The sequence below is a fragment of the Chelonia mydas genome, chromosome 8 (genome assembly GCF_015237465.2).
Source record: "Chelonia mydas isolate rCheMyd1 chromosome 8, rCheMyd1.pri.v2, whole genome shotgun sequence".
NCBI classification, from domain to species: domain Eukaryota; kingdom Metazoa; phylum Chordata; order Testudines; family Cheloniidae; genus Chelonia; species Chelonia mydas.
In genome coordinates, this window is record NC_057854.1 from 102668106 (window position 1) to 102682977 (window position 14872).

The following is a 14872-nucleotide window of genomic DNA, read 5'->3' on the forward strand; positions in this document are numbered from 1 at the left end:
GGAATAAGCCCATAGGGACAACAGAGACTGTGGGAGTTCTCTCATCAACCTCCATTGCTGGCTTATGATGAAAAAGGCTCAGTGGACTGTAATCCTGGCCCTAGAGAGAGAAGGGCTACGTGGAGGGTCACAGTGAGCCTCTGAGGCTAGCATAAACTGCCTAGAAGTGTGGGACCCATGGGGACAAGGACGGAGCTCTGCCACACAGGGTAAACAGCAAGTCTCTGGGACAAAGCTTCCTTTTCTTTGGTCGCACTAGCAAATCGGATGTAATGTTTGTAATTCTTTGTGTATACAACAGACCAGGAGATAAACACTAAAGGCTAAACAGCATTGTTCAGAAATGACCGGTAACTCTTGATTGGGGGCGGGGGGGGAAGCATGTGACCCCCACACATCGCCTCTGGGCTGAGGAGCAACAGCAGAGCCAAGAACGCCAAGGCAGTGGCGAACAAGCGCCTCAGGGAGCATCTCATGGCAACTGTGCTCCACATGCAGGGGGAGTCGCTGGCTGGCACCGGGCTCCTTTGGGGAAGAGACAAGAATGTGTCGGGGCGCAGCTCGGAGCTGTGCTGCCTGCCCGCCCTGCCTGCGGAGCACCAGCCATGCAGAGGCGGCCCAGCTCAGGGAGCAGGGCAGGGAAGGCTGCTGGGCAGCCAGCCATCGCTATGGCTCCCACAGCGTGGAGAGCCAAGGGCCAGAGCGGGCTGGGTGACTCCCACCAGCTTCTGATTTGCCTGCTCCTGGCAGAAGGCAATGGGTGCACCCCACAGTTTGAAAACCTTTGTGCTAATTGGAAGGCAGAAATCTTGGGGGGGCACGGTCACGTGCCCCCCTCACACTCCTTCATGTTGCCTCTAGCATTGTTGGAAGGCTTTGGAAACTAGGCTGTCAAGCTGGCCCTGCTGCATTTCCAGCCTGGTCAACCCTAACCAAGAGGACAGCAGCTCTGTCTTCCTCCCTCTAATTAATTTTGGCCCCTCCTAGTCCCCACCTCACCACTTTACCCAGATAAGTTTGGGGTATGATGGAGATACTTTTGTCCAGTCAGGAGGGTGTGATAGGCTGTGCTCTATTTGATCAGTGCCGATTTACACATTAGACCAGTGGTTCTCAACCAGAGTACATGTACCCCTGGGGATACACAAAGGTCTTCTGGGGGTACATGAACTCATCTAGAGATTTGCCTAGTTTTACAACAGGCTACATAAAAAGCACTAGTGAAGTCAGTACAAACTAAAATACATACACTGACTTGTTTATACTGCTCTATAGACTATACACTGAAATGTAAGTACAATGTTTATATTTATAATTATATGGTAAAAATGAGGATGGCAGCAATTTTTCAGTAAGCGTGTGCTGTGACGCTTTTGTGTCTGATTTTGTAAACGAGTAGTTTTTAATTGAGGTGAAACTTGGGGGAGGCAGGGTACACAGGACAAATCAGACTCCTGAAAGGGGTTCAGTAGTCTGGAAAGGTTGAGAGTCACTGCATTAGACCATCAAGATAATTAAACTTTGCCCTCCTTTAGCACCTTCCACCCCAGGATCTCAAAGTGCCTCAAAGACACTGGTGAACTCTGCCTCACATCCCCCTTGTGAGGTAGGTAAGGAGCATTACTCCAGTTTCCATGTAGGGAAACTGAGGCACAGAGGCTGAAGTGGCTAGGACACACAGCAGAGTAGGATTAAATGATCAGTTTTCATCTTTGCCACAAGGCACCATGAACTCTTAAGTCCAGTGTTTAATGTATTTTAGTGATCTAAAAAGGGGGGTGATTAGTGAGATAGCGAAATTTGCAGATAGTTATTTAGGTTTCTCAGAACCAGAGGGAACTGTGAGGAACTTGAGAGAATGAGTAACAGGATGGCAAACAATTCACTACCAATAAATGCAAAATAATGCACATTGGAAGGGAAAATTTAAACTACTCATACACCTCACTAGGTTCTAAATCAACTATATCAATTCCAGAAAGGAACCTGGGTGACGCTGTAGACAACTAAGTGAAGACCTCTGCTCAATATGCTGCTGTGATATTTAAAAAAAAAAAAAAAAAAAAAAAAGCCTAATAAGATATTAGGCTGCATAAGGAATGGGATGGTGAATAATAAAGAGAATATTCTAATGTCTTCACATAAATCAGTGATTTAGCCTTATCTGGAATATCTCAAAATGAAATTGCAGAACTAGATGGGATTCAAAGAAGAGTGAGAATGATCAAGGGCCTGGAAAAACTGTCCTGTGAAGAGAGTGGAAAAATTTGTATTCCTGACCTTAGAAAGAAGACTAATAAGAACATGATAAAACTATATAAAATGTGTGGTCTAGAGAAGGTAGATTGGGAACTTCTTTTCTCCCTGTTTCATAACAATGGAACAAAAGGACATTCAGTGTTGTTAACGGAGGGGAACTCAACACCGATAAAAGGAAATACTTTTTCTCACATATAATTGAACTGTGGAACTCCCTGCCACAGGGAAAAGTTGAAGCCAGGAACTTAACAAGATTCAAAAAGGGACTAGATATTTATTTGGGCATAAAGAATGTTCAGAGTTGCTATAATTAATGATTTTGTGGAAGGGATATAAAATCTCATGCTTCAGGTCTTAAGTCAATCTCTAACTCAGAGATCACAAAGATGTGGGGGGCAAATTACCTCATGTCTGCTTCCTGAAGGGTTCTTAAACCTTCCGTTGAAGCATCTGGTGCTGGCCAGTGTTGGAGATACGAAACTGAACTAGTTGGACTGTGGGTCTGATCCAGCCTGGCAATTCCAATGTTCTAAGGTTATACAGAAAACTAATGTCTGGACTGTGAATAGAACCCAGCAGCCCTTACTCAGTTTGCTCCTCTAGCCATTGGACCAAGCATTTTCCCCTTCTGATTTATTTTTTTATCAGCATGTTAAGACCTGTCTGACTTGAGCTTGAAATGGGATAGACATTTTGTTCTGCAAACTGGTAAACATGCCAGTAAACTATGTGGATGGGTTTTTAAGTCCTGATTAACACAAGGGCAAAGGTGCTGAGAATTTCAGTTGTTACACTTCCAGCAATGTAGGATGCATTCTTCCACCAAATGGGTATATACAAATGAGCAACCAGATAGTGAATTTTTAAATACAATTTTAGTGACACTTCTCCCTTCTAAACACTTTCTTTCCTTTTTGATGATGTCCGGATATTAAAGCACAGGTACTCTTTGCCTGTTTGGTCTGGAAAAGGCCAACGTTCCTGCAAAGCATTCTCCCTTGCCTTTATATTTCTGTCCCTACCCACAACTTTTAAGTCCCTTTTTGTTCCTTTCCTGTGTACATTAGCAGTCATTCTCTGTTGGCAGCATTGGATATTATAATACGAGGTAAATAATATCACCTTTCTCAGGTGATGAGATGACCTAAACTGGCAAAAATCTGTGTCCTAGACCAATCCCATAAATGGCAAACTGGTCCACTTTCATGAGACGGCCCATCCTGACATGAGAAGATGGGAAATCAGTGTGGGGGCCCAAGTTGTTGAGCACGAAGCCAAAGAACTTTTTTTTTTTTCTTTAATTCTTTTCAGATCTTTTAACTAGATTGGAAAGCTAGAAAATAACCTCTGTGTTCATGCTTCATCCTGATTGTTGCATAAGAGTAAAACCGAATTAATTGCAAGGTCAATACATGATGATGCATTGGCATGAAAATATGAACCTTTGGCCAGAGCATATTACAAGGAGAAAGTAAATGCTAGGGAGAGACTATTGCGTGTGTGTACTCATGCCAGGTGCAGGTGGACTTCTGACTCTCAGGGCTCAGCAAGTGCAGTGAAATTAATTGACACTGTTTCTGTGGGGGTTCGCATCCCAGCCTAGCAGTAGAATTTCAACTGCCATATGCCGTTGTGAGTCCATCTTTTGGCTCCAAGGACAGGTAGATGTGTTGTCTCTTAAAAAAACAAGCACCATAAAACTCTAAACTGAACTGTTAACATTTAGGTTATCTGTTTAAAAAAAAAATTAATGGCAACTCTTGTTTTGTTTCTTCAGTATATCAACTGTGGTAATCTGGAACAGCTGTTAGACAGTAACCAGCATCTGCCCTGGATGGTGAGGGTGAAATTGGCATATGACATTGCTCTGGGACTCAGTTATCTTCACTATAAAGGCATTTTCCACCGGGATCTTACATCAAAGGTACCAAGTATATAACGAATGGAACTAATTTAAGGGATATATTGTGCTCTAAAAGCACCACTTTGCTGGCTAATATACTCAGTTCTTCATCCCCTTCCAACAATGAAGCTCTGTTACATAAAATGTCATTTAAGGGATTGTGAGAGAAAGTTGAAACAGTTTATAGGATTAAAATTATTGTAGAGAACAAATGATGTTGAGAACAGTTTGTCCAGAAGCCTTAGAAGTGAGGTCACTTGTAAATGAGTTTGGATTAGGGTTTCTGAGAACGTGGCTGCAGAGCTAAGTTTTTAATTCCTAATTACGTTCAGTAATTTATTTAAAACCCTGGGCATTTAAGCATAAAAATCTAACAATTGGAATTGGATTAAAATCCTATAAGGAGTTGAGGTAGGGTGACCATATTTCCCAAAGAGAAAATGGCACACCCCCAGCTGCTTGCCCGAAGGCTCCCCTCTCCGCACGAGATTGTTGCCTGGTTGCTGGAACCCTGCAGGGGTCCTGCATGCTGGAACGCTGCTTTCCCCTCCCACCAGCCCTACCTCCCGCCTGCAGGGGGCTGGCATCTCCACTCGCCCCCTCTGTACCACACCCCACTTTTTGACAAAAGTGGCATTTGTCATGTTTGCTCTTGCCAACTGATCAATTCAACAAGAGCAAATGGGACAAATGCCTCCGGCGGGGGGGGGGAGGGGGGAGTTGGTCTGGCCGGGACAGGGCTTAAAAAAGGGAAGTGTAGAACAGTATTGGTCTCTCCATAGCTTTAACCTTAGTTATCTTATTTACGTCTCATTTTCAAACTTCCCCTTCTCTCCACCTAACTTCAGCAAGAGCAGACCAATCTACCTAAAACGTCACATGGTCTGGAATGAGCTAAATAGTCCTATGGGGAAGAAGGGCTTAACTATGGGGAAATAGTGGGAGGAAGTCACATGTGGAGTCAGCAGGCCCTGGAAAGGAATAGTGTCTATATGGTATGGCTTGCAGGTCTGTTGGGACTCCTGTCACTGAACAACTCTCTGATTTAAAAAATAAATAAAATAAATTCCCAGGTGAAAATAAAACAAAACTTGGAGCTAGATCTTTTTTAGACATATCACTTCAACAAAAAACTCAGAGTACTGCCAACTTCAAGAGATCAAAAAATGAATGAGACACACCCCAACAAATCAGGAGATTGGCCCTCCCAAACATGTGGTTATTTACAAAGAGATTATATTATTTTTTTCCTTCTAATGATTGGTGAACTGCCCCCGTCCCTCCCCAGAGCAAGAGAATGTTAATGCTGCATGCTCTCAAATGTATTGGCTATGAGGATTTTGGCCCTTGCTGCAGGAGTTCTCACCCCCACATCTGCTTGTCCGCTGCCCAGCAATAAATTGTGTTCCCCCCCAACCTCCAAATCAGTCTTGTGCCCCTAATTTTCAAATCAGTTCTGCTCCCAGCCCCCATCAGTTCTGTCCTCACCCTCCACCAGTCCGGTCCCCGTCAGTTCTGCCCCCCCTCACACCCAACCCCGAGCCCTCAGTTCAGTCCCCCCACCTCATGTCTGCTTCTTCTGGGGTTCTTCCCTCCTCCTAACACGGGGGGCTGCAGCAGGGTCCCCGCTCTCCTTTCAGGCTGGGGAGGGGCTCCAGGGGCTCTTTTCCCCGGCTCCGGCCTATAAAAGTAGGGAGGGGCAGAGGAGCTGACCTGTTGCTCACAGGATGGGTGGGGGAAGGAGAGGGAGATTGAGCTCTGATTGGTTTCTCTGCAGATGGCCAATCAGAAGGCGGCTTCCCCCCTTCCTTTCCCCTCCCACTTGTCTGCGCTGCAGACTAAAATTTGCTATCTTAATGTCGCTTTGGGGAATGGAATGTGATGCATGCATAATATTTGAAAGGGGCCTCATCCCTGAAAGCAAAAGTACAGAATGTGATCCAGCTCCAACACTAATTAAAATACGAGAGAAGGGGTTTTTTTGTTCTCGCATGTAGTTTTTTTCAAAAAGTCCTGCCGCACACCTGTTCAGGCCTGATGGCACACCCTAATCCTCGTTTGGAAAATACACCACTCTAAGGAGTGCCTGGTGGTAGTGCAGCAGTAAAACAGTCTGTGATGATGGGATATGGAAAGGGCTACTGTAAACCATCAGAATTGATCCACAAAACCAGTAGGTTTTATTTTTAAAGCACAAAAGGTAAAGTTCATTAAGAGGTCACAGTGGAGGTTGGCAGGCTAAAAGTTTGAGCCAACAGCTGTATTGTGAGCAGGCGAGCAGTATTGTCTCTCATTTTCTTCCAGTTATGTGGTGAAGGGGGTAGGTGGTCACACAAATACCTAGATAGGGTCCTTGCGTTCTCTGTTCTTTGGTGGAGAAATGTACAAAATTCCTGCTCTCAAATGGACAGATATTTGTGAATTTCAAGACAGTGACTTTTGTTTTTCATGTTGTATTACTGTGTGAAACATACTTGAAATTGAAACTAAATGCTGTGAAAATTATTGGTTTTGAATGTACACCCTGCTGGAAGAGTGAATTTTGCTTTGGAGGAGGAAGGTGTTCCGGTGTCAGATTTAAAAACATAAATAAATCAGTAACTGCAGGAGACACACGTCAACTATGTAGGCCAAGTGCCTTTTGGCTACTGCTTTGAAGACATGGCTAACATCCTGTGGTATTCAAGTGGCTTTGGATCGATGCCAGGACACTTACTGCAAATTCAGGGAAGATTTGACATGTTTTAGTCTTAGAATGGAAAGACTGTGGCATGGCTTGGATTGTGCAGGGATGGGGTGAGCAGAACCACCATTGAATGCCGTTTTTTTAACTGCTCCTCTTTCTTCGGCACATGATGATCCCTATAAATCAAATGAGGACACAAACAAGGGATTCAGAATATTTGCAAACACCCAAGCAAGCAGTGAGGATAAGGGAATGTAGTTTCCAGAAATCTGCTGGAATCTGCTATTAATGAGAGTAAAAGTCAGTTACTGTACAATGAAGCAGTTTCTTCTTTCTTTACCTATTATGCTCAACTGGGGCAAGAATATCCCACTACAAGAATTACTTTTAATAAGGGGGTTGTTTTACTATAGGAATTTGGCATGAATGGAATCCCCCTACAGATTTTTTGCTTTTTTTCCCTTTTGGCAAACCTTATTTGATTCCTTATTCCTTTCATAGTGCAGAAATCACCGTAGCTACATATAGTTTACTCCATTGAGTATGGTTGCAGGAATGTGCACTATTCTGGCAATAGTGTGGTGCGTGGCAGTATATTAATGGTGTTAAGACCCACAAAAATTAAGACTTTTTACAAGAAAAAAATCCTGAAGTGAAACTGTGGAATTTTTTTAAAATTAAATTTTAAAATGTAGGATTATATGCTCCCTTTCATTTACACAGTGTGAAGAGCCACAGAACGCACAAATCCCATGGAGGGAGGGTCAGAGTGGGAAGCTCAGCTCTGCATGGTTGAGGATGTACAATTAGGGGGCAGATTTAGGGCAAAAGCCTAACTTGAACTCCATCAGAAGTTGAGGTCCCTTCCTCCCTCCCAAGTTATTTTTAGACCATGACTGGTGTGTGTGAACAAGAGTCAATGCTAGGGTGACCATATTTCCCAAAGGGAAAACTGGATGCCGTGTGGGGCTGGCCCAAGCCACTCGGCTGAGAGCCCACCCCCAGTGTGGAGCTGGCCCGAGTCACTTGCCTGAGCCGCTCCCCAAGCCCCATGTGCGGAGCCGGCCCAAGCTGCTCACCCAAGATCTGTCTACCCCCCATGCGAGGCTGGGGCTGGTGTCGCTGCTTGCTCAAGCCCTCCCTGCGTGCCTCCTGAACCCTCCCTCTCTCCCACATGGAGCTCCCCCACCGCATGTTCCTCCTCACTCCACTTCCTTGACAAAAGTGGGCATTTGTCCCGTTTCCTCTTGCCAACTGATCAAGTTGACAAGAACAAACGGGACAAATGCCCACTTTTGCCAGAAAAGTCTAGACGGCCAGGTCTTAAAAAAAAAAAAAAAAAAAAAAAAAAAAAAAAAAAAGGACTGTCCTGGCCAAAATGGGACGTATGGTCACCCTAGTCAATGCTGTAAATCAGAGGAGGGGACATGAGAGAGGCTAAGGCAGGGTATAGACGCATGGAAAGACTACAGGGCTAATCCCCATGCATGGCTATTGCAAGCCACTCCCTCGCCCAAATCTACACCACCGCAGGCTGTACCTCTCAGCACCCGTGAATTTGTTCTCCCTTTGGACACATTTTAAGATGAGGCCCCCTAATTCATGAGGCTTTTCTCCAATAGATTTTAACATTTCTGAAGTAGGTCAGATTATGCGTCTGAACTGTGGCCACTCTCACTCCTCAGGCTTCTCGCCCAGCCAGTCCTAGTCCCTGCCCCTCCCCGTTTCTCAGTCTCCATCTCGCCACCCCAGACTCATTGTCCTAGAGTGCTACTCGCTTCTGGTCTCATTGCCTAGCCAGTCCCAGTGTCTGCGCTCCTGGGTCCCAGTTTCCCTCAGCCAGCCTCCAGTCCCAGGCTCCTTGTTCCAGTTTCCCCTCTCCTCCACAAGCTCCTTGTCCCAGACTACTTCCCTCAACCCCCTCCAGTCTGGCTCTTGTCTCCTTAGCAATCAAATCAAGCAGCTTCCTCCTCCATAAGAACAGCCATGCTCGGTCAGACCAGTGATCCATTTTGCTCAGTGTCCAGTCTCTGACAGTGGCCAGTGCCAGGTGCTTCAGAAGGAATGAAGAGAACAGGGGAATTTTGAGTGATTCATCCCCGGTCATCCAGTCCCAGCTTCTGGCAATTGAAGGGTTAGGGAAAGCTGGAGCATGAGGTTGCATCCCTGACCACTGAGGCTAATAGCCATTGATGGACCAATCCTCCATGAACTTCTCATTCTTTTTTTTAACCCTGTTATACTTTTGGCCTTCACAACATCTGGCAACGAGTTCTACAGGTGGACTGTGCGTTGGGTGAAGAAGTCTTTCCTTTTGTTTGTTTTAAACCTGCTGCCTATTAATTTCATTGGGTGACCTCTGGTTCTTGTGTTATGTGAAGGGGTAAATAGCATTTCCTTATTCACTTTCTCCACACCAGTCATTATTTTATATTCCTCTGTCATGTCCCTCCTTAGTTGTCTCTTTTCCAAGCCAAACAGTCCCCGTCTTTTTAATCTCTCCTCATATGAAAGCTGTTCCATAATTCTAATAATTTTTGTTGCCCTTTTCTGTACCTTTTCCAGTTCTAATGTCTTTTTTGAGATGGGATGACCAGAACTGCACACAGTATTCAAGGTGTGGGCATATCATGGATTTATATCATGGCATTATGATATTTTGTTTTATTTCCTGTCCCTTTCCTAATGGTCCCTAACATTCTTTTAGCTTTTTTGACAGCTGCAGCACATTGAGCAGATGTTTTCAGAGGATTATCAAATGACTCCAAGATCTTTCTTGAGTGGTAACAGCTAATTTAGACCCCATCATTTTATATGTGTAGTTGGGATTATTTTTTCCAATGTGCATTATTTTGCACTTATCAACATTGAATTTCATCTGCCATTTTGTCACCCAGACACCCAGTTTTGTGAGATTCCCTTTGTAACTCTTCACAGGCAGCTTTGGATTTAACTGTCTTGAGTAATATTTTTATTGTCTGCAAAATTTGCGACCCTGCAGTTCACTTCCTTTTCCAGATCATTTATGAATATGTTGAACAGCATCGGTCCCAGTACAGATCCTTGGGGGACCCCGCTATTTACCTCTCTCCATTGTGAAAAGTGACTATTTCTACCCTTGGTTTCCTTTCTTTTAACCAGTTACTGTTATTTGCACACTGGCAGGGGTCATTGATAGCACAAGGGAAAGAGAGGCACTCTGCCCTCAATTTCAGTACCTGGGCTTGACTTCAGTCACAGGGAAAGTCCTGTTTGGACTGAGGCTGGGAGCATGCTCAGAGCAGACAGAGTTTTCAGGGAATTTAGCTGCAAAGCTCTAGGAAGTCTCAAGTGAGCATGTGCAAACTGCAATTTTTCAAAGGCTTACAACTTTGTCAGATTTGGTTGGATTATCATGGGGAAAGCAAAAGAGACATCCCTGACATGCAGGTCACTGCCTGCCAAGCTTCAACTCCCTGCTCCAAAGCATGGGGATGCCTGAGTTTCTCGACGAAAAAGTTACCAGTATTTAACACAGGTAAAACAACATATTTTCCCTATGTCTCTTTCTTGGAAACAGCTGAACAGTTTTATCTGAAATTTTTCAAAAAAAATTCAGCCTGAAGCAGATACCTGGTGTGGAAAATTTCAGCCCAAACAGTTATTTTGACAGAGTTACAAACAACTGAAAACAGGGTCTTAGAATGGGAAGTGTCAGGCAGTCTTAACAGGTAGCACTACCAGCCTCACCTGTAATAAGCTGTGGGGGGAGGAATCATACTTTTCACCCTGTATTGCTTGTTTCTTTTTTAAAAAGAAACTAGGCAGTTCAGTTTCAGATTTTGTTTTATAGTCATTTTTTGCCCTCACTACTGTCTGGCTCTCTTGTACTAGCAAAATGATGGTATTTGGATCCCAACACTGCAGGGGAATGTTCACATGCACAGAGTTGTCTTTCAGTGTGAATAATTCTAATGCAGCTTTGGAGTACAGTCTTATTTAAATGCAAAACATAATTTTTGTCTTAAATGAAATTGTCCTTTGGAAAACATGATGTAATTTTAAACTTTGCCTACTGGGACTATGAAGTTGCTGTTTACATTTCATTGTCAGCATTGCTTTTGATACTGATAGGGTGGCTCTTTAAAACCAGCTGACACATCCCAGTTGACTTTTAAGTATTTTAACTAAGTAGCAGTTGTCATAGGATTGTAAATGAGTAACATTCCTGAATTTTTCTGTATGTCATAGACTTGTTCTGTATCATAGTGAAAAATAAAATGGCGGAGATGCTTGGTCTGAACAACTTATTTTTAACACTGAAGTTTGTGAATCTATTTATTTTCATCCGTGTTTATGCAAAATAGAAGGTTGCATTTTCCCTAGTAGGATTATGCTGTGCAAAGCAGATATTAAGCTCCCATAACATACAAAAGGGCCTTTGTGTTCTCTCACATCTGTCTCTGCATAAACAGCTATGTTAACCCTTTAGGGCTGTTGTACAGAGTTCCTTTCTTTTATTGAAGTGACTGTCTCAGCAAGGACTGAAGTCTCTCCATTTAAAAAAAAAAAAAAAAAATCAAAATCAAATATGGTGGTGTTGGGTTGTGTAAACCTCCAAAAGAAACAATGAGTCTCTTTATGGAGGAGTCCCACAAGAAAGCATAGAGAATTCATGTTTTATTGCATTGCGTCTTACACAAATAGTCTAGTGGTAGGTTGGAAGAGCTTTCTTAAAGGCCATATTGTAAAGCAGCCTGGCATTTTATTTCATCGGCCATTCCTGCTGTCAGCCTTTCCATCAGACAGAGGTTTGAATTCTATGTTATTAGTGGAACTTGACATAAAAGTTCTTCTCACTGATGTAATTGCTTTTCTTCGCCTTCTCCAGAACCTGAACAATATCTGCTTGGTCAGGTGTTAGAGTAACCGTTCTCTGTGTGTTGCACTCTTTACTAAATAGTTTCTCTCTTTTAATGTAAAGTCGCTTTTCCACATGTTAGCCCATAATACAGACTTTTCCCTTTCGATACCTATATTTTGTGTTTATCTTAAATTAATTTGGAAGTTTAGAGTGCATGCATAGCGATGTGCACTCTGAATGCAGCTCCTATCATCCTTATTTCTTATTGTGGGACCAGGAGACTTTTCAATAATTGCATCAAAGGTCCATTAACTTCTTGTGTACGTTGTGGACTGCAATGAAGATTGGAGGATGAAAATTAATTCAGTGGTGCTGAGAATATTCCTAAAACCTTATGGGTGAAATCCTGGTCCCATTGAAATCAATTGCAAAATTCCCATTGGGTCTAGGATTTCACCATAGGTGGGGTTTGAAGACTCTCAGGGCTTGCTTGCATACATACAAACTTGCACAGATTTAATTAATCACTTTAATTAAACTAATGTAAACCTCTGAATGGACACCCTTATTTTGGGCTGAGTGTCGTATTTCACCTGTTCCCAATTGACTTAAGCAAAACTAAAAAAGCCACTTTTGTACAGAAATACGTGTGTCCCTATGGGCTTAACTATAGTATGTCTACACTGCAAAAAAAGGTGTGGACTAACCCGAGTTGAGACAACTTGGGTTAAAATAGCAGTTGAAGATACAGCAACTCAGCTTTTAACTTGGGTAAGCAGTTTGAGTACAACCCTGGCAGTCCTATATGCTTGAACTTGGGCTGCTAACCCAAGTTAAAAGCTGAGTTCTCTCCCCTTCACTGGTATTTTAACCCAAGGTAAGAACACACCTTTGTGCAGTGTAGTTATACCCTCTCTCTGTTTAAATTCACACCTCATGTTCTACCAGGGCAGCTTTCCCAGACAGACAAGGTCTCAGACGTCTACCAACAAAAGCAAGGAAATTTAGGAGTCCAGATGTCTTCTTGGATTTAACTCTGAGCAGCACAGTGTGGCAGCACAGTTGATAAATTCTTTGTAGGTAAAATCTGAGGCCTCAGGCTGCTCCCACTGCCTCCTGGGATTATGGAAGAGCTCATTGGCAAACCTAGAGCTGAGAAGCGCTGCTAGCGTGGCGCAATGCCTGCTTGGCTTCCCTTCTTAAAATGCCACCTCTCAAGCCACCCTTTGCCTCAGAGAACCCAGTTTGCAAGTTTCGCAGATTCTCCTACATATCAGTGAGTTTACAGTGGTAAGAAAACATCAGCTGGGAGCTATGTTGTGTTACGTGTATCAAATTATGTATTACACGGGTGGGTTATTAACTGGTAATATAGACTAACAGACTAGTGAATACCCACTTCGTCGGATGCATGTAGTGGAAATTTCCAGAGGCAGGCATTAATATCCCTGCCTCTGGAAATTTCCACTACATGCATCCGACGAAGTGGGTATTCACCCATGAAAGCTTATGCTCCAATACGTCTGTTAGTCTATAAGGACTGCCACAGGACTCTTTGCCACTTTTACAGATCCAGACTAATACGGCCACCCCTCTGATAATTGGTAATAGTTTAATGTTGCACTTGGGCGTTGAGGTTGATAAAAATGCCATACATCTTCATTAAGAAAAGGAGTACTTGTGGCACCTTAGAGACTAACCAATTTATTTGAGCATAAGCTTTCGTGAGCTACAGCTCACTTCATCGGATGCTGTAGCTCACGAAAGCTTATGCTCAAATACATTGGTTAGTCTCTAAGGTGCCACAAGTACTCCTTTTCTTTTTGCGAATACAGACTAACACGGCTGTTACTCTGAAACCTATCTTCATTAAGGAATTTCTTTAGACTCAGAGTTGGTACATATTGCTGGTATAGGGAGAAGTTGTGACTAGGGCACTCTGTCATGTTGGCAGAGGTTTTGCAAAACCTAAACTCAGTAGAAATGTTTCCATAGATCTCTAATTCCAATGAAAACATTTTTTATTTGGATTATTTGTTCCCCTGCAATGTTTCTAAACCAAACTTTGGAGCTTTGTGCTAGTGCATGAAAACCAGGTGAAACAAATTAATCCATTCTTGCTGACCAAATTGAGTGAAATACAAAAAGGAAAAAAAAAAAAACGTATTAATGGCAAGAAGTAAAACTGGATTTTAAAAATTCCTTTAATATGAATAATTGAAGAGGTTAGAAGACTTGTTGGAATTTATAGAATGATTTTTTTTAAAACCTGACATTCTTTTTGAAATTTGATCTTTGAATATTTATTAAAATTCAAACATGACATTTCACTGCATCTACCATGGGAAAGAATTGTACTGGTGAATTTTCTAGTGTTGGCACATGCTTATTTCTGTACAGAATACAATGAAATTCCACCTCAGTTTAAACCTTTACAGTAAGAGTTGAGAAATGTTTTATCCCTCTAGGATTTAAATGAATTTTACAATGAACAAATGCTTAAACTTTGGCAGAGTGAATGAATGTGTTCTTTGATAAGAGATAACAAAGGCCATAACTGAGACACTAAAGTGCACTTCGGGTCAGTGTGGTTCACTTACCCTTGTAAAAATCCCAAAGTGAACTTTATTTATTATAGTTCAGTCACATTAAACAAATAGGACTTTGGAACTAGGAATCTAAAGCACCATTCAGCGTTTTGGCTGCATGTTCATGAGAGCAGCATACTTAACCTTTTAATGAGAAGGAGGAGAAATGTATTTACTTTATGGACTGGAGTAGTGTCAGCTCTGGATAGGTAATCAATGGTGACCTGGACTTGATCTTTCAGACAAGAGAATCACTATCCTCAGCAGTTGCTTCACTCAGACAAGCTAACATGGTGGGGATTGGTGAGGAGTTTTTGTGCATCCAAGCACTATAAAGCTAGCAAACTGAGTTTCCTGATGCTGGCTGATACTGCAGAGTGTCACCCTGGAGAAGTCTGCAGAGGCATTGCTAGCTATCACTGCCCAGTGTATCTTTCTGTGGGCGCACGGAGCAAAGAATGCAGAAGTGGAATGAATTCTTCTGCAGGGAGCAGGGCAAAATGAGGAGTTCAAAGAAACTCAGGAAAAACAGAAATCAGCTGCCAGTTCTTTAAGTGAGGAGGAAGATATCTTGCAGTGATCCTTCCATTCAT

General features: G+C 42.8%; 1 protein-coding gene across 3 annotated transcripts in view; it reads left to right on the forward strand.

Moving 5' to 3' along the window:
- The window catches only part of TESK2 (testis associated actin remodelling kinase 2), a 117403-nt gene that overhangs the window by 77116 nt on the left and 25415 nt on the right, over nucleotides 1–14872 (forward strand). For 2 of the 3 annotated variants that reach the window (XM_037906706.2, XM_037906703.2), the window contains exon 5: nucleotides 4037–4183. The exons of the other annotated variant lie outside the window; for it this stretch is intronic. In XM_037906706.2, the coding sequence (XP_037762634.1) occupies nucleotides 4037–4183 (147 nt within the window). The remainder of the gene's footprint in view (nucleotides 1–4036; nucleotides 4184–14872) is intronic. 3 annotated transcript variants of the gene reach the window in all.